Raw genomic sequence first — 18,415 nt, 5'->3', positions numbered from 1 at the left:
TCCAATCACAGAGTTGGGGACGTGACGTCACAGCTCTCGCTTGTCTTTGGATGCCATCCATCGTTCGGACCACATGTGATGTGGATACATTGGACTGCATGCATGCAGCACTTCCGCGTTCGAAGTCTTAAGGCATCGAAGCTTCTCTTGCAACGTTTCTGTGATGGAATTTTATGATTTGTAATTGGGCAACTTAAGGGCATAGAACATATTGATAAATTATTTTTATTTGGCCTTGTTGGACGCATCCCGATAGCCTGGAAAGCCAGCTTTATTGCTGTTCCAGCGACCACTTTTTTAGTGGGCGTGGCTTGGCAGGCTAGCATCCCTCATTACTGCAGGCTTCTAGTCTACACTGCAACGCACACCCTACTTTTTACTCATAAATTGCACAAATTCCATGGAATAATTTGAAAATGACAACGGAGATGAATCATACCTTGCTATTTTTATTACATTGGACACTTTTGCCAGTAAGTTTCATACGTTTTCTCTCCAAATTGATATGTATTCAATGTTTCCATTTCGGGGTGAATAGTTTTGTATTTATCACCTAGTTGCTTAAATTGCTGGTGATTGTTTAGGTAGGAACAAACCAACCTTCACTGAGAAATGCACCATTTATAGATTTGTCCCATAATAAATTAAAATACATTCAATTTGGAATGATACAAATTAAACTGCAGTGACTTTCCAACATAATCTCAAATTCGGCGTCAAATGAAGACACAACATAATTTTGTCCATTTGGTGAATAAAATGCTGCTGCTTTGTCATTGTTCCATGCAGAGAAATACTGTACGGATTTGATTTATGAACACTGGGCCCACTACATCCATTTTTTGCAATCTCCGGCAGCTGGTGAAGGACTCACTGTAGGCCGACCTGCCTCCCACAATTTTTCAGGTATTTAGGATTTCTAAATCAAATTCCATTCCATTGTATAAAAATAACCAATGTAGCCTTAAAAAAAAATCAATTGATCAATCGTTAGGCCAAGACCAACGAGCATGGAACCATATACCTGCCAATGACGCCAGGATGTATGTGTGCCCGTGCGTGTACACTTCATGTGGTTCTGTTTTGCGCATCAATGTCTCCCCTTAAGGAGCAACTTTTTACTTTTGTGGAGTATTTTTCTCAGGGAATTGAAGCAAACAAACTACAACAAAATAAAATATTTTTTTAAATATCTAATCAACAATTTTCATTTCAACTGACTAATATCATTTTGAGAACATTCAAAATCAACACTCAGCACTCCTATGTGAAAACACACGACTAACATTAAATTGGCTGACGCAGTGCATAGCGTAGAGAAATTCTTTTCAGGTTTACATTTTAAAAAAATCAAATTTCCGAATAGCCTGGCACACTTGTCCTTTTAAAAAGTTGCTGGTGCTTGAACACAATTTTGCTCTTTAAAATATATTGATTTTTAATGTAAAAAGATCATTTTTGTTCTTTTTTTTTTCTTTAGTTTTACTACAAAAAATGGTATACTTTACAGCTGAACAGAAAAAAAAATGGTGGTTGATTTACATGCTTGATTAATTTCTTATTACCTAAAGGTATTTTGGTTTTTTTTTGGAGTGTAGGGCCATCATGCCTGCCCGTAGGATTTGTTTACGCGCCCGATGATGTGGGTGGCCGACCGCACCGGGGGATACTTGTCGGATCCGTCGATGCAGCTGACCACGGCCTCGTCGTCTGGCTGGACGAAGAAAGCCAGAGACTGGCGGGTGCTGCTGTAGTCACCGGCCGGGGGGAGCAAAACTCTGTGGAGCTGAGGGGCACATATGAATGACAAGCTTTGTTTGGTCTCATGATGTGTCCTCCACCACCTTTACTCCTATTTACTAACTTCATTTCTGCCCAAGTTCCAGTTATTTTCGCAAATATTTCAAATGAAAAGGCTAGATAAATATTAGCATTTCGACAAAAACAAATATCACAACTAAAATCAACACTAAGTGCAGCACTGTGCAGCTAACAGCACGTCTACCTCACAGAACATAGCTTCAGGATTTGATTCCTGGTCCGGCCTTCCTTTGTGGACTTTGAATGTTCTCCCCGTGCCTCTGTGGGTTTTCTCCGGGTACTCTGGTTTTTCTCCCACGTTTTAAAGACATGCATGGTAGCTTAATTGGATGTTCTAAATTGTCCATAGGTGTGATTGTGAGTGCAAGTGGTTGGTTGTCTTTGAGTGCCCTGCGATTGGCTGGCAAACCAGTTCAGTGTAGGCCCCGCCTACTACCTGAAGACAGTTGGGACAGGCTCGAGCACCCCCAGCGACGCTTGTGAGGAGAAGCGATACAGATAATGGATGGATGGAATATATATTATAAGGGCTTTTTAGTATGGGAGCGAAAACAAATGATTGAAGCCATCCAGGAGTTTTCTTCTAATTTGGACGTTAACTAAATATGGATGAGTTGTTATTTTAGTTTTCAGTACTTGTTTTAAAGTGCTCACCACAGAGACAAATTGGTCGCTAGTCCAACGCTGCATCAGGTCGGCGATGTTGATGAGAACAGCTCCGGGCACGCAAGGAGCGCAGATGAACTCACCGGAACGACGACGCACCTGAACACACACAATAAACACTTCAGGGAATGACATTCAGAATCTTTTTTTTTTTTTTTTTGCATACTTGGAGACCCTCTGCGCTCTGGAAGAGCAAGGTGATGCTCCCATAGTCGGAATGCTCTCCGCATCTCAACTGACCCTCCTTGGCTTGCTTGCTGTTCACCGGCGGGTAGTACAGCGAACGTAGCGTTGTGCAGTTCTCTTCGGCTACGATGAGACACAACGTGGAACAATTTTAAACAACGGTGGAACGCCCTTCTCTGAAGGAAAGCGTTCACCGACCTCTACATTATTAATACATAAAATACTGTATTAGCAATACAAATCAGTTAGCAAAGAAGTGTGACCTAAGGAAATCATACTTCCAATATGGCGGTGTGTGCTAAGGAAGATATCGGGATCCACATCCAGACTGAGAGCCATCACTCTCAAAACGCGCAAGCTCAACTCTTTGCAGCGGTGAAAAAAAGCCGTCTGGGTCTCCTGGAATCCCGGTGCCATCTCAGATGTGGGCCATTTCTACAGATTTACAAATCACAAGTCACTGTATTATTGGAGATAGTTTGTCTGCCAGGATCATGCAATGATGCTATAAAAGATTGTACTTTAACTCTGTCACACAAAACAAAGTGCTTACTATGTCAGGATGCAACGAAGTCAGGTTAAACGCCTCTTTTAGATCTCCCGGTTTTTGTGGATCTAACCTGTATGTGCACACATGCAGAATTAAGACAATTTGTGCTCATTAGTTAAAAGGAGACCAAAAAGTTATATTTTCACACACTTGGTCTACCCAAAGGGCACCCATTTGGACAATGTGTTGCTGAAGTGGAATCGCAAATTAATGAACTATTAAAGCGGAAGAATAATCTATTAGAGCAGATTGTCCATCCAATTGTCCATCCTTTTTTTCATTGCCAAAAATGCCCAGTGGTATAAGATGATAATTCCCAAATTGATTACCAAAAAATATTTTTTTAAAAGTTTAGATCTGTTTGAAAAGTTTTAAAGCTCATCAAAACTTAGCCTTGGTGGTTCTTGGGAGAGGTGGAGGGGGTATAATGGCGTGCAACTAGTTGAGTTCATGAGCCATCATGTTAGCGTGCTTCCTTATGTCAATACTGCCATAAATAAAGGGCTTGACAAAAAAACAAAAAAAAATGTAAACTGTCACCCCTGGCAACATGACCGATGGCGGTTAGTCTGCTCTCGTCTAACCATATATCTTCGACAATAGCGGCAGAAGCCAGAAGTATGTGCTCCAGTCTGTTGATTGCGCCACAGTGTCAGTAAACAGCGACCAATTCTGCAACTAACAGACTTTGGCTGCTACTGTACAAATGGGTGTTTTGACCAGACTGGAGACTCTTTTCTGTTTGTTAAATCCAGAGTTCATTGGTTCCTTGTCCAGTAAATCACCATCTAGCAAAACCGGTCCCACTGTATCATATAAGCTAATTATGGGTAGCTGATACGATACAGTTAGAGTGTCAACAAAAAGAGACCTTGTTCCATATTGACCTCCTTATTTAATTGTGCGTTTGATGATTGGATTTACTGAAAACTAAAAAATAAACACAAAAAATAAATAAATAAATGATACCTTTCAGTCTCTGGTTCTATCCAGCCGTGGTGGGGATTGACTGGAAAGGATTTCCTGCTGAAAAGCCTCTTGAACTGATCTGTCTGAAGGAAGAACCTTCTGGAAGCATTCATGACGTGATCAACCTGCATGGAAATGCTCACTTTTACTTGTTTTCCCTAATTTCAATAACAACACGTCATAAAAATTGCACGAAAATTAAATATGCTTTTACAAAAAATACACAGACTAGTACTCAACAAATATGATATATAATACTCTTCTCATGCAGTTTAGTGCTAAATGTTCAACACAATTCTGGTTTGAAACATATAAAATGGCAATTTAGTACCCTAATTTCTCATCAACAGCAAATGATATTTAGGTACAAAAATTATCAATTATTTGTACTTAGAGCAGGGATGAGGACCTGGCAACCTGCAGAATAACTTGCCTCAAAAACCTTTTATTGGGTTAATTAATGCAGTTTCCCCTTTACTGCTTTTTAAAATTATGATGATGATGATTATTATTATTATTATTATAGTGTCATTACTGCACTTACTATCTCTGTCTCACCTCCGCCTGCGTGATGCCAGTATTCTTCAAGAAGACGAAGCCCACTTCCATAAAAGCAACTTTTAACTCTGTGCTCAGTTGGTTGAGATCTGCGTCGGAAATATCCTCGACGTTGAGGCTGGCCACGCTAAAGTCGACCACCGGGATGCTCATAGTTTCGAAATAAAACGTCTAAAAATAATAATAATATATTGAACAGCAGCAGAAAAAAGCAAAAGCAACCCGAAAATAACAGACCAGACTACGCCCTTTTCCGGTCCGGTGTCCAATGAGATGGACGTATTCGTGCCCCTCACTCCGCCCCCGACTCCCAAGCGAGAGTTGCGTGACATAACTTCATGAGGTCTGGAGAAGTTATTGGAATTCAATAAAACTTCTCTTTCTGTAGAAGTTAGTGGAAATTGTATTCTATTTCTTTTAAATGTGAGACGCATCAATGTACAGTTGAATCGGAAAAATCTGCATCTAATTAATGTCAGTGAATATTTAAAAAAAAAAAAAAAGAATTTCATTCATTTGTTGTTTTTTTTTTAATTCAAAACCTGAATTCCTTCATTTGGGCACTCCTATGGAATTATATCCATCTAATGATTACAATTTTAAAATGTATTATTTTGAGTACTTTGACCCTGGAGGAGTAACCACATTAAGATTATATTTATGAACCCTGCCTCTCCCTTGCTGTTATGAAAACAGAGCTGTCGCAATCTGATCTTGTATGTTGCGCTACACTGCCGTGTGTTTATGAGAATGACAACTTGTGTGTGAGGCATCAAAGAGTTGAGAAGATGTTTGTCCGTGGTGAAGAGTGGAATATTTCCTTTGCGGGCTGCGGCTTCCGGAGCGTTTACTACCTGGGAGCGGTGACGTGCATCCTGGAGCGAGCGCCGCACTTGGTGCAAGGAGCCTCCAAGATCTGTGGCGCCTCATCAGGATGCCTGGTGGCTGCGGCGTTGACCGTGGGACTTCCCATCGGTGAGAAAGCCTAACTCCCAAATGAACCCGTACCTTGAATCCTACATTTTAAGCCTCACAGTTTAACCCTAACCATGACTCTTTCTCGAGCCCTAAACCTTACTCTTGCCCCAACCCCAACTAACCACTTCTCCCTAACCCCTAACCTACTGACCCCTGGTAACGACCAAGCTCCACCGCACACCAAGCAGCATGGCCGAATCATAATTCGACTGAACTGTCAACAGTGTGTGATGGACTCGTTTGATTTGACATAATTCTAGTTACAAGTATCATAATTTCAACATACTTTGACTTAGTTAAAACTTGGTAATATATTTTATGATTTTTTTAAAATAATTGTATTATTAATATATCTGAGGATAAACATGTAGATATCATGAGTTGAAATTATGATTAGTGAGATCAAGAATTGTCAGTCCCAAATGATGTTATCTACAATTGTGATTATTATTATTATAGATACATTATTAGTGGTTTATTATAGTACAGTGGAACCTCGGTTCTCGAACGACTCTGAGTTCGAACAAAAAAATAGAGAAATTCTTGCTTCGCAGTTCGAACAAACATCGGAGTTCGAACGCCGGTATGACGCGTGAGTGCGTACGCGAGGGCGGGATGCTGAGCGGCGTACGGGTGTAGATCGCTCTCTTCTAGTTTTTGAAAACTACAAAAAACTAACGAAACCACTCTTGAAAACTAATTAAAACAAATTTAATTTAAGACGCAAAAGTCAAAATGATATAAAAAAAAATCCCAAACAATTACAAGTCTGTCTTTGACTTAATTCACATACACATGAAAGGACAAATATGACATCATTTGTCCTAGGCCAGTGGTTCTCAAACTTTTGACACCAAGTACCGCCTAAAATAAAATCTTAGCACTCCAAATACTTCCATTGTAACATTGTTTATGGCAAATACCAAAAAGTTAAAACAAGTGCTCATGTACTTGAATCACCTTTTGAGAATGACTGTCCTTGGTGAAATAATATTGCGGATATCTGAAAATACACTTCTGAGCTGGAAGTATGTATGTTATTTTGGACTAGCCAAAACTGAACTATAAATATCTGCAGCACATATCAAGTTTAGCCACGAAATGTGAAATGAGCTCGCCATAGCGCAGACAAGTTTGACAAATGATGAGTTTGTGCTGACGTAAATACGTAAGGGCTCCTTGATTGGCTTCAATGGAAATGACGATATCTGACATATCGTCGTTTGGTTTTGCAGGCTTAGCAAAGGTACTGTCTAATGATGCATTGATAAGCAGTCAGCAGTCTGATGTTTGTTGACTGCAGTCAAATAAGAGTAGTAGTACTCTAACATCAGTAATTGAACTCAAGTCCGTAGAGTCAACCAAACAAGAGTTCATTGGTTCACTGACACACTCACACACAGTTCATCATAATAGAAAACAGATTCCAGTGTGTTTTTGTGTGTGTGTGTGAAGCTCAAGGCCAACAACATAGTTGACACAAACACGTTGCAAGATCAACTATAAGCTACATTATTTAAATGATGACGTTTCAAAACGGGGTCCTCAGAACATTTGTACAAGGACGTGTTGGCGGTGGCCAAAGAAGCGAGAAAACATCACCTGAGCGTCTTCCACCCAACCTTCAGCCTCCAGCGAACGGTGCGCGACTCCCTGCGGGAGAAGCTTCCGCAAGATGCCCACCGGCGCGCCTCGGGGAGACTCTACGTGTCTCTCACCAGGATGAGCGATGGGAGCAACGTCCTGGTGTCTCACTTTGACAGCAGGGAGGAACTCATACAGGTGGGCCGCTCACTTTAGATTGTTCGACTCCAGTGGCGGGGCGTCAAGGCCTTCAAGGCCTATTTTGCTGGCCTAACATAATCAAGAAAAGAAAAATATTCTTCACATTGATGTCATATTCTAGCGTTGTATTTTTAGGTGAGAGTTTTTATCCAATCAGAATTCTTCTAGCTCGTGTTGCCAGGCAGGTTTCACAATACCAGTAGCGCGCGCTATTCCTTCGGAGGCCTTCTGATGCAATTGTGCGAGCGTCTCTTCTCTCTATGTCGATGGACTTTCATATTTGATTGACAGTTGCGATAGCCAATCAGATCACGAGTTTGTTACAGCGAGGCTTCTTGCTGGCCTGACGCCGAAGGTGATTAACACGTTTTGTGATTGGATACTCACTCTTGAGGGGGCAGCGCTACGCGGAATCAACACACCCGAGAGTCGTATCTGCCGACCGTTCGAAAATGTAAAATATAGTCTTGCTTTTTTAAAGCACAATGTCCAAATAGGGGAAAGTGTGGATTAAGTGAAGATACAGGCCATTTTCAAGACGGACCTTTCAAAAGAAGCTAGGTCGTCCTACACTCGCTAAGTACTGTGTAAATGTGTTTCTGTATGTTATTTGTCCAGCCGTGGTGTCATAAATGATGGTCTTATGAAATGCACGGCCCGCCGCTGTTCGACTCACATTGTTGTGTCCGTGTTTGACTCAGTTACTGCATGTCAATGAGTTATGGGGTAGCCATGTTAGTCTGCTAAGTAGATGAATACGACAGAGGTTGTACGTTTGAGAAAAAATGGTTTATTTGATATTTGTGCTTTGTCAGGTGAATTCAATGTATGACTCACATTAAGTTCATGTGTCCGTGTTAAACCAATTTTGTGTCTATGTTTGACTCTATATGACTCCATTAAGTGTCAATAGTTGACTGAAATTAATATGAACATGTATGACTCCATGCAGGGGCACCACCAGGTATTTTTGGCCCCATGAAAAGAAATCTTACTGCCCCCCACCCCACATTAGACAGGCGGAAAATGTTGATACCATTTTACATAAAACTATGAATTTTATTGATATTTTGGTATTTTCTGACAGTTAGTAGCTTAATCACTGAAAATATAATGAAATTCATGTAGATTCAATTACTTGCTGCAAGACTGAGACCCTATTTCTCCAAACCATCTCTTTCTTTAAATAATTGAACTTAAAATTCTCACGATTCATTATCAATGTATAAATCCACATTTGACTCGAATTATCAGATTTTGTGCATTTGGCAAGCAATTCTGTTGTTTACATCTTGAATCTTTTTGCATCCATGTTTAACGTCATGTTTGACTCACATTGTAATTTTGTTTTACTGACGTGGCATGCATCCATATTTGACTCACACGATAATTTCCATGTAGTTTACACAATTACTTTAAACTCACAACAATGATTGACTCACATCATTACGTCCACAATTGAGGACATCACCAGATTCAATTTGTCCAACTTGATTAATATTGTCAACGTTCGCGTCACATTCTAGTTACCACGTTCGTCTCCATGTTTTAGTCACATTAATGAATCAAACAGTGTCAGTGTAAAGGTTGACCCAAATTCTTGTGTTTGTGTTTGACTTAGATTCTCGTGTCTCTGTTTGTAGGTACTGATGTGCAGCTGCTTCTTTCCAGTGTACTGTGGCTTGATTCCACCTTCCTACCGCGGCCAGGTCAGCCAATACCAAAAAATTTAAAAAACAGACGCTACTCTCATTACCTTTCTTTCTATCAATAAAGTAGGAATCGGTATGTTTCTTAGCTATACATGGACGGAGCCCTGAGCAACAACATGCCGCTGTTGGAGCATCCAAACACCATCACGGTGGCCCCATTCTGCAGTGAGAGCGACATCAGCCCCAAAGATGGCGCTTGGACCGCAGTCTCTGTGCATTGCAATAACCTCAGCATCCAGGTGACTGCGGGAAACCTACGGCGCATCTACACCTCCTTCCTGCCCCCTGCACCAGAGGTTTGGGTCTCGCCTTTGACTCCCAACAGACACAAATTTGACTTGCTAATGGAACACCATTTAATGTTTAATTCCCATATTTGAGTCCAAGTTTGACTCACATTAACTTTGACTCACATGGCATCCATCTTTGACTCACGTTATTGTGCCTAAGTTTGATATTGTGAATTGTTTGACTTATATTTCGGCCATGTTTGACTCATGTTATTCTGCCCATATTTGGCTCTGTTTGACTCAATTTCTGCCCAAATTTGACTCATTTTGTCCATGTTTCATTCACAATATTGTACCCATTTGGATTTAATGTTTGACTCCAAGTTTGACTCTTGCTTTGGCCATGTTTTACTCACAATGTTGTGCCCAAATTTGATATAATGTTTGACATGTATTGCAGCGACCTTTGACTGATGTTATCATGTGACTTACATTATCTTGTCCATTTGACTCTGTCTGACTCACATTGTGCCCAAATTTGACTACAAGTTGAACATGTTTGTCTCACATTATTTTTTAACATCATGTCAGACTCCTATCGTGACCATCTTTGACTCAGATTATTCTGCATGTTTTAACTCTGTTTGACTCATTTTTTGTTCAGGTTTTACTCACATTTTGTCCATCCTTGACACAATGTTTGACTCACATAGTGCCAATAGTTTAACTCATATTATCGTAAATTTGACTCCATGTCTCCACAGTAGAGTTTTTGACTCATAGTGTTATGCTAATATTTCAACTCACATGTAGAGTGTTCACGTTTGACTGCGTTTTTGGGACTCCTACAATGATTACAGTGCTTGTGTCCATGTTTGGCTCACAGGAGCTGGCTGAAATCTTCTACAGTGGCTACATGGATGCTCTTTGCTTCCTGAGGCAAGAAGGTAAAAGTTTTACATCGCTGACCTTCCTATAATTTTTTTTTTTTGTGGACACAAAGCTACATGTTCCAGATCTGCTGGCTCCATATTCCCCAGAAGAGCAGGTTGACATTCCAAAAGCAGCTTTGGGGGAACAACGCTGGTGGCTGGAGCACACACATGCACATAACCTTCCACTCAACGTCAAGAGAGGTGAATCATCTAATATAGTGAAGAGAATTTAAAATATGTTATATATATAACAATCCAAATTCAAATTAAAAATGGAATCCAAATCAATGAGAAAAATAGAAATGAAACCACAAAAACGATTAAAATTTAACTGCATTCTCTGTTTTGACCATTTTGATCATGTTAACTGTCATGAAAGCCCAAAAATAACTAATATTAATTTTGTCCACTGTGTGTGTATGCAAACAGTATTGTGTGTGGCGTGTAGGGATGCAGTTGATGGAATTCAAAGACGAGGCTTGTGTCTTCTTGAAGCTCTTTGCTATATGCTGAGTCCATTGGTGCTTTTGGTTGAGTTGATCTCGCTCCTTTTAAAGAGGTAAAGATAAAAAAGCTTTTATATTAAATATAGATCAGTGGTTAAATATCAAAAATGAATGCTTATAAGCAGCAAACATCTCACATATTGCCAGTTTGTCATTTTACAGCCTAATGGGTGTGCATAGGGTGGTTATAAGTACACCTGGTGAATTCTGCCTAGCAACAAGTCATGTGCTAATTTCTTTCTCCGAGGAGCTGGGTGGTCATAAAATGTTATTCGATTTGTGATGTCTTGTAATCATTCTGATTTTGATCAACAGCCTGCTGAGAACTACCAACAAGCTACGACGAAGACAAAGTTGCTATGACAACAGCTGCAGTTAGTGGTGTGTATTTGTATGCAGGTTCTTTTTGTGCAAAATTAAATCTAAGTCTTTTTTAATAGATAAAAATGTTATTTCTTTTTGACATTTGATTTCAATGAATGCTATTCTTAATTAATAGATTTCGGACATTTGTATTTACTGCATTGTATTTGTATTTAAATCACTTTTCTATTTAGTGATTTGTATTTTTTGTGATTAGTGTATTTAATTAAAGGCGTTTTTTAAATTAAATATAACTTTTACATAATTGGCCAACTAGAATTTGTAATTATCGCATGATATTTGTATTTGATGAATGGCATTTTTATTTAACTGGTTCACTAAATTGTCTATTTTATTGTTTTTTTTTAATTTATTTATTTATAGATAACTATTATGGATCTTGATTATTAGATTTTTTTGTTTGTGTGCCTTCCAGTGTGTCTGTGAAGAAACACAACAGAGTGGACTTTGACTCTGAAAAAACTTAAAGAAATATTGACAAATGTGCTTATTTAATACCATTGTGGATTTTACATATTTTTTGTGAATATTTAACCTCCCACAATAGACAGTTTGCTTACTCAAAAAAAAAAAAATCTAAACGAAAAAACAAACCAAAAACAGGGTGAATAAAAGCAAAGAGCAATGATGTATAAAAAGCACCATCAGGACATTTTTAATGGACAAAACAAATCAAGAAACTCCTTGTGTGTCATTTTTATAAACCGATACTAAAAAGTCTTAAAATGAAATTAATTCATGCAGGATAAAAGGCTGCTGAGGTAATTCCCAATGATGACATCATCGCTGCTATCAAAGCAATAGTAGAAAGTCGCTTGTCACGGCATCAGTGTGCAGTACAAATGTAAACACAATTAAAAACAGGCAACAAAGACGTTGTCGCCGTGTGGCAAAAAGAATTGGGCCTAACTTCTTGGCTAAGGAGTTCTCCGTACTTTTGTCTTCATGGAATGGAAGATCACTAGTAGTAGAATGTAACTCCGAATTAAAAGGTGGGCAAAAATATTCAGATGTACTACCACTTTTTAAATAAGTTGCGTTGCTGTACATTTGTCAATTCTTATTTCCACTCGGTGGACAAAAGTATTGTGAAAACCACATTGAGGAGAAGTGACCCAATTGTTTTGTCCATGAATTGGAGATTTCATCACAGACTCTTAATTAAAAGATTACCCTATGCCTCAGAATGTTTTAGTCTTGTGTCTCAATACTTTTGTCCAAACAGTATAGATGAGAGTAGACAAAATAATTGGGAAAGACCTCTCAATTTAACACAGACAAAAGTATTGAGACACAACACAAGCCCTTACAGAGGTGTCTCAATACTTTTGTCCACTCTCATTTCAATGGACAAAAGTATTGAGACATAAAAACCGTACCTGAACTAAGAAGCGAGCCCCAATACTTTGGTCCATAGAGTGACGCTGAGTCGAAATATAAACGGTAGAATAAGACAATGCTAGGGAAGTTAGCATTTCCGTTCCATTATTCTGTTCCACTCTCTGGTTTTCTGCTGTCCCCAGCTGTTCCAGGTACAGAGACCAGTTTTTCCATGGACAGTCGACATTGTCCCTGCATTTCACATGTGTGTAAAATGGCTGCCATGGAGATCATCATAACACAACTAAAATTCAAAAACCAGTGCAGAAAGAATATTCTGCAAAAATGTCTACAAAGTCTACCTAGGTGTGTATATTCCACTAAGGAATAAATGTTTCAAAAAAATAAAATAAACATCAGTAACAATTTGTCCTTATACGGCTGGGGCCTGGCTATCTTCTCCTCCTCCCGCTGCTCTTAGGTCTGGAATCTGATCGGTAGACGATTGTGTCATCTCCTGTCCCTCGGGTAGTTGAGAACTCATTGACGTGCTGGCTTCCTGTCCTCCGTTTTCTGCTGGGATGAGAGAAAGACCGTTTTTTTCTTTCCCACACTCATGCACAAGCTGTTGTTGACTAGTGTTGGGAATAATGGCATTTATGTGTAACGGCGTATAGAATGAAGCTCAGTTTACTGTGGAATGAAATAAAACTACCGAGAGCACTTCCCCATGGCCAGATTTTCCTTTAATGCGGTGTGTGAATATTTTTCAGTTTGGCACCAACTAATTGTGAGGAGGGCTTACTGTTTGTCAAATATTTTTTCTAAGTATCAAAAGCTTGTATCGACATCGTCCATAAGTACTTAAAATAAGGCTCGTATCGGCACAGTTCCGAGAGACGTGGGTAACATTTTCCTTAGCTGTTAAGATCATCCATCTATTTTCTATAGCGCTAAACCTTACTAGTGGCGTACCAGCATTGTTTTCCTGGGTTGGTGGGAACGCCAAGTGCCCGTTAGCCTGACTTTGGCCTCCCTCAGCCGGCATCTCGCCATAAGCTCCACCGTAGGCGTCCTCGTAGCCGGGATCGTACTGCTCTTCCTTGATGGCCACCCGCTTTGCATCCTCTGTGGAGACGGACGGTAAAATAAACAACGCGGCAATGTGCAACATGGCTTGCTTCCTGAGTGGCGTACCCTTGGCCAGATGCAGGTCAAACGAATATTTGAGCTCTTCAATCTCCCTGGGCCGGTGAATGCCTCGCAGTTGGTCGCGTAGCTCCCGCAGCTTGATGTAGAAGTGCACTTTGTCCTGAGCGCGAGGGAACTGAGCGCAGCGGGCACTGGAAGACGGCATCAGGTAGAGAGCCTGGCGACATTTTTATTTTTTTTTTTATAGAATGAGTAAAACTTTCAACCCATTTATATTCTTTTTGCCTATACTCTTAGTAGGGCTGAACAATTAAGCAAATTACACCCACCCCTCAATATTGTGATTGCGATTTAACATGCAATATATTTTTTTAAACTTTATGACAATAAAAAACATCAGCTCTATTATACTATATAGTACAATGGGATCAATGCAAATGAATTTACTTAACAGTAAAGACAATTTAGCATCTACTACTACTACAGGTGTAAACTTACTAAAAAGTTTGACGTGCAGTCTTGCAAGTGTTCACCACAACAAAATTCTACTACACACGTATTGAGATTAACATTTACCGGTAAGTACAGACTGACCTGTAAACCACTAAAATAAACAAAATCATACAAACTAATGTGCAGATTACAATAACAATGCAAACAAATCTGTGGCTTCACCACTACAACATCCAACTTTTCATGTTTTATGAAACATATGTGAATATGTGGACTGCATTTTTTCGACATTAAACTTCAAATCATCTTGACCAATAAATAAAAGACGCGTGAAAATTAAATCCCCTCCTGTCGCTACGGTATCTCTCTCTTATTGCACCTTACTGTCAGAATGAAGCCCGGGAGGATGTTTACTCACCACCTCACAGTCGGGGATCTTGTGCGGTTGCAAACCAAAGTCCAGTGTCTTTGGTTTTTTACCAAATAGTTCTCGGCAGAACATTTCATATATGCCTGGGAGAAAGAGAAGGGGAAAAATTTGTCTAATGTACAAATAAGTGCTTTGGTTCATTAAAGGATGGTAAATACAGCTGTAAAGAAACAATACTGTATGATACTTACACTTTCCGTTGAATACAGCAATGAGAGGTTTGTATTTCATTAGTTTCTCCACTAGAATCTTGCCCCCTTCGCGCAGCTCTTTGCTGTGGGGACAAAAACAAGTAAAGTTAACAGCTTCTCGACAACAAAAGACAAAGTTGTCAGCTACCTTGACAGGTCTTTACTGCCAGGTGTTGCCCTGGCAACCATGTTAGTGAAGCCCATTTTGTACTTGGCAGGCAAAGCGGTGTCATGCATGTGATTGAGCAGCTCTTCGGTGAATCCCGAAAGGAAGAGGCACTTCCCTAAGAAAAAGAAAAAAACTCTGTCAACATCACTTTAGCACTTTTCACACAGCCAGGCATTTGCTTTGTGCATTCCTCAACACAAGGACAGGTACACACACTCACTCCTCCTTCAATTGTCGTTGTCTCACGATGTAAAGAGCGAAAGGTAACATTATCAAGATTCCTGCAATATGTTTATTTTTTTTCAATTTATCAAAATCAAAATGCCCTTTATTGTCATTGTGTGTGTGCGTATATATATATATATATATATATATATATATATATATATATATATATATATATATATATATATATATATATATATATATATATATTCACTTATAATAATAATGCCTCATTCTGACTTCTTTTTTCTTAAACATCTACAAAATGAACTGATCATTTTAAAAATCAAATGTGGCCCTTTGGCCACCCTTGCTCTAGGCCAGGGGTGTCAAACTCATTTTTGTGGACGGGCCACATCATAGTTGAGGTTTCCCTCAGAGGGCCGGTATGACTGTGAACCCATATAAATTGATTGGAAAGCCAGTTTTGAAATCAGAAGCTAGTAAGTAATTGTTCAACAATTTTTCAATTTATTTTAAAAGGGCAGGATTGGTAACAAATAAATGGCAATATCTCATATCTCAGTGTTGTTAAATGCTAGAAACAGGAAGTTGATGCAGATGATTTGCCCTTTGCGGGCCACATAAAATGAGGTTGCGGGCCAGATCTGGCCCCCGGGCCTTGAGTTTGACACATGTGCTCTAGGCTAACAAAGGGTGGCCAAAGGTAAATTTAAATCGGTGTCTTCTCGACCAATTAACCAGTTTGACATAACCATACTTACAAAAATGATTTCCAGGACCCGGAAACCATCGTCCGATGTAAGCTGCCATCAGCCCTGGATTGATACCAATCTATGAAGATAAAACGTTTTTTTTTTGTTTTTTTTTACAAAATTATCCCAAATAACATCTGCTTGCCTTTTAAAAGCAAGCAATATTGACAAATTCCGCTCACAATGACATAATCCAGATTGTAGTCCAGCAGGTCAGGCAGAGTCTTTTTCATCACCTCCTCCTCTGACATGCCCTTGAAACGATCCACTTTCCTCTTCACCTTCTTGAAACTCTCATCGATCTTCTCCTGCTTGCCGTCGGCTGCCTGGCCATCGGCACCCTTCTTGGGTTTCGGGCCCGGTTTGGCCTTGGGCGCTTTGGGTTCCTTCGGGGGTTTAGGTTCCTTCGGGGGCTTGGGTTCTTTTGGGGGTTTGGGGGCCTTTGGGGGCTTCGGGACCTTTGGCGGCTTGGGTTCCTTGGGCTGGACTGGTCGGCCCCGCTTTTTGGGTAGGGCTGCGAGGAGAATTCAACAAAATCTGTTATTGCAAACAGTTGTAGAAATTCTGTTGGTTTTCAAAATTATTTCGCTTGGTCAAATTAAAACCTGGCATTTAAACAGGGGTGTGTAGATTTCTAAATCCACTGTACGTTTTGTCAGGTTAGCAGGCTCCTGCTGCTCCATCATGGGCTGAGGGTGAACAATGTGCGGTGTAGCTACTGCTGCTGCTCCCGCCGTGTGTGCCTCCGGGTAGTGTGGCGGATTGTTGTAGGTTGAATATTGCGTCTGGAGGGCTTGGAACTGCTGAGCCGACTGAATCCTGAAAATGAAATCTTGTAAAAACATTTTTTCTTGATGCTCCCAAAGCAAAGGACCATCAAAACAAGGCGCATAAAACTTAAATTATTATAACAAAAAAAAAAAAACAATTGGATTGAGTGTAAAAAAAAAAATAATAAAAAAAGAAATGTTCATCACACTTGATGGATATTTATTTGTCCCATATTGTGCAACTCACCACTGCTGCAGATACTCCGAGGAGCCAACAGGCAGGGATCCATTCAGCTTATTGTCCATCTTGTGGGTGCTTTAACTTTATTAAATAAATAAACCAACATGCTCAATGAGGGACAAAATGGAAGTGGCACATGCAATAAATGGATTATTTTGCAATAAAACACAAACACAACAGATGATAAATAATGAAACTATCAAACCTTTTTACTGGCAATATGGATCACAATAACTCATTCACCAGGAAATACACCTTTACAATTACAAACTCGTACAAACAGCGAAAGAAAAGTTTCATTTTACGGGATGAGATAAAAAAAACATGGAAGAAAAAAAAAATCAAGATTCTGGACTTCTTCCCCACTCCCTTTGGAGAATAGAAAACTTTTGTCAAGACTTCCATTGTTTTTCTTTTCATAAAATTCGAATCAAATCCTGTTTACACAACTGAACTGTCAATGCGTCATCAAATGTTTCCAAACATCGGCGACACGTGAGCACGTTCTAAAAATTAAATACCCTTCTTTCTTCACGGCTAAAAGCTAACAATGCTAACAACAAACCTGAGTCTATTTAAAAAAAAAACTGGCTAAACCTTTAACAAACCTTCGATGGGCGAAACACGCAATTCCCCATTCGTAAAAAATGTGAAAATGAAAAAACATATTTGTAAGCGAAAATAGACGCAGGTACCGCACAACAACTACAGCTAATATTAGCCACCAGCTAGCAGCTAACCAATCACGGATGAATGATCTCGCTCATATAGCAGAATGTTAAGCAAAAACAGTAAAACAGTTGAGAGAGAGTAAACATGCACGAGACGTACCTAGTCAACAGCCGTTTTAATCGGATTCTCCAGGCGGGGAAATAATGTTATTTGCCCCACTTATGTCGCTCTTTATTCAGAACATTGGAGGAGCTTCGGGGGCAACAAAGACGTGACAGCGCAGTCCCGGTCAACTTTGACACGAGACGATTCCAAGTCTGAGATGTGGGGTCGATGGAAGGAGATATCAAAATATAAGCAAGCAGCGACGCTATTTAAATTATTTTACGCGACCAATTATACTTTTATAACTTTTTAAAATGTATATGGGTGTTTAAATTTTAATTTAATTTCCCTGTGTGTAAAAAATATACCAAAAACGAAATACATCTCCCTTATTATACTATTGGTTTAAGATGATCGGCTTTTAAACGTTAGGATGTTTTCTATTGGCTGAAAGATCGTGACGTTTAAAATCTGCGACGTAGTTTATCTTCGTTGACATGAGCAGCAGTGCACTTAGTGTTTTTAATGAAAGGCATTTAATTTACATTTGAAAACATATATGGCTACTTTTTATTCGACCACCCGGGTTCTGTACGTAAGTAAAAACAAGCGTGGTTTCTGGTACACCACCAGTAAAACCAGTAACAACAGTAGTTTTGAGACTCTACATTTCACCAACAGCAAATCTGAC

General features: G+C 39.5%; 3 protein-coding genes and 1 long non-coding RNA gene across 8 annotated transcripts; 2 read left to right on the top strand and 2 right to left on the bottom strand.

Moving 5' to 3' along the window:
- Positions 1 to 2: 2 nt before the first annotated feature.
- On the bottom strand, positions 3 to 5,036 carry LOC148335239 (uncharacterized). 3 transcript variants are annotated; one of them, XM_088298333.1, is made up of 8 exons: positions 4,751 to 5,036; positions 4,193 to 4,317; positions 3,227 to 3,293; positions 2,952 to 3,108; positions 2,654 to 2,796; positions 2,476 to 2,586; positions 1,566 to 1,786; positions 3 to 158 (listed from the first exon to the last, which is right to left on the bottom strand). In XM_088298333.1, the coding sequence occupies exons 1-7, from the start codon at positions 4,901 to 4,903 to the stop codon at positions 1,604 to 1,606; spliced, it is 939 nt and encodes a 312-aa protein (XP_088154459.1). In that variant the 5' UTR covers positions 4,904 to 5,036; the 3' UTR covers positions 3 to 158; positions 1,566 to 1,603. The 3 variants fall into 3 exon arrangements, with proteins under 3 accessions (XP_088154459.1, XP_088154458.1, XP_088154461.1); XM_088298332.1 differs by lacking the exon at positions 3 to 158 and having other exon boundaries at positions 436 to 1,786; positions 4,751 to 5,034; XM_088298335.1 differs by lacking the exon at positions 3 to 158 and having other exon boundaries at positions 436 to 1,786; positions 4,737 to 4,898.
- On the top strand, positions 18 to 3,425 carry LOC148335240 (uncharacterized). Its single transcript, XR_015844058.1, has 3 exons — positions 18 to 473; positions 790 to 906; positions 1,599 to 3,425. It is a non-coding gene; the product is annotated as an uncharacterized LOC148335240 (long non-coding RNA).
- A 467-nt stretch (positions 5,037 to 5,503) lies between the features above and the next one.
- On the top strand, positions 5,504 to 12,447 carry LOC148335238 (patatin-like phospholipase domain-containing protein 2). Its single transcript, XM_088299186.1, has 8 exons — positions 5,504 to 5,725; positions 7,278 to 7,510; positions 9,157 to 9,222; positions 9,312 to 9,521; positions 10,342 to 10,402; positions 10,472 to 10,591; positions 10,820 to 10,949; positions 11,212 to 12,447. The coding sequence occupies exons 1-8, from the start codon at positions 5,539 to 5,541 to the stop codon at positions 11,273 to 11,275; spliced, it is 1,071 nt and encodes a 356-aa protein (XP_088155312.1). The 5' UTR covers positions 5,504 to 5,538; the 3' UTR covers positions 11,276 to 12,447.
- Positions 11,911 to 17,927, bottom strand: LOC148335237 (G/T mismatch-specific thymine DNA glycosylase-like). 3 transcript variants are annotated; one of them, XM_088299183.1, is made up of 11 exons: positions 17,779 to 17,927; positions 16,954 to 17,028; positions 16,586 to 16,755; positions 16,119 to 16,450; positions 15,946 to 16,015; positions 14,975 to 15,110; positions 14,827 to 14,909; positions 14,624 to 14,718; positions 13,798 to 13,969; positions 13,576 to 13,728; positions 11,911 to 13,176 (listed from the first exon to the last, which is right to left on the bottom strand). In XM_088299183.1, exons 2-11 carry the CDS (start codon positions 17,010 to 17,012, stop codon positions 13,034 to 13,036), a joined length of 1,413 nt encoding a protein of 470 aa, XP_088155309.1. In that variant the 5' UTR covers positions 17,013 to 17,028; positions 17,779 to 17,927; the 3' UTR covers positions 11,911 to 13,033. The 3 variants fall into 3 exon arrangements, with proteins under 3 accessions (XP_088155309.1, XP_088155310.1, XP_088155311.1); XM_088299184.1 differs by having other exon boundaries at positions 11,911 to 13,173; XM_088299185.1 differs by lacking the exon at positions 16,954 to 17,028 and having other exon boundaries at positions 17,779 to 17,917.
- Positions 17,928 to 18,415: the final 488 nt, after the last annotated feature.

This window comes from Idiotropiscis lumnitzeri, chromosome 6, assembly GCF_059441095.1.
Source record: "Idiotropiscis lumnitzeri isolate Australia: NSW breed Sydney's pygmy pipehorse chromosome 6, RoL_Ilum_1.0, whole genome shotgun sequence".
NCBI classification, from domain to species: domain Eukaryota; kingdom Metazoa; phylum Chordata; class Actinopteri; order Syngnathiformes; family Syngnathidae; genus Idiotropiscis; species Idiotropiscis lumnitzeri.
Note: the sequence above shows the minus strand (reverse complement) of the source record. Positions and strands in the feature narration are given on the sequence as shown.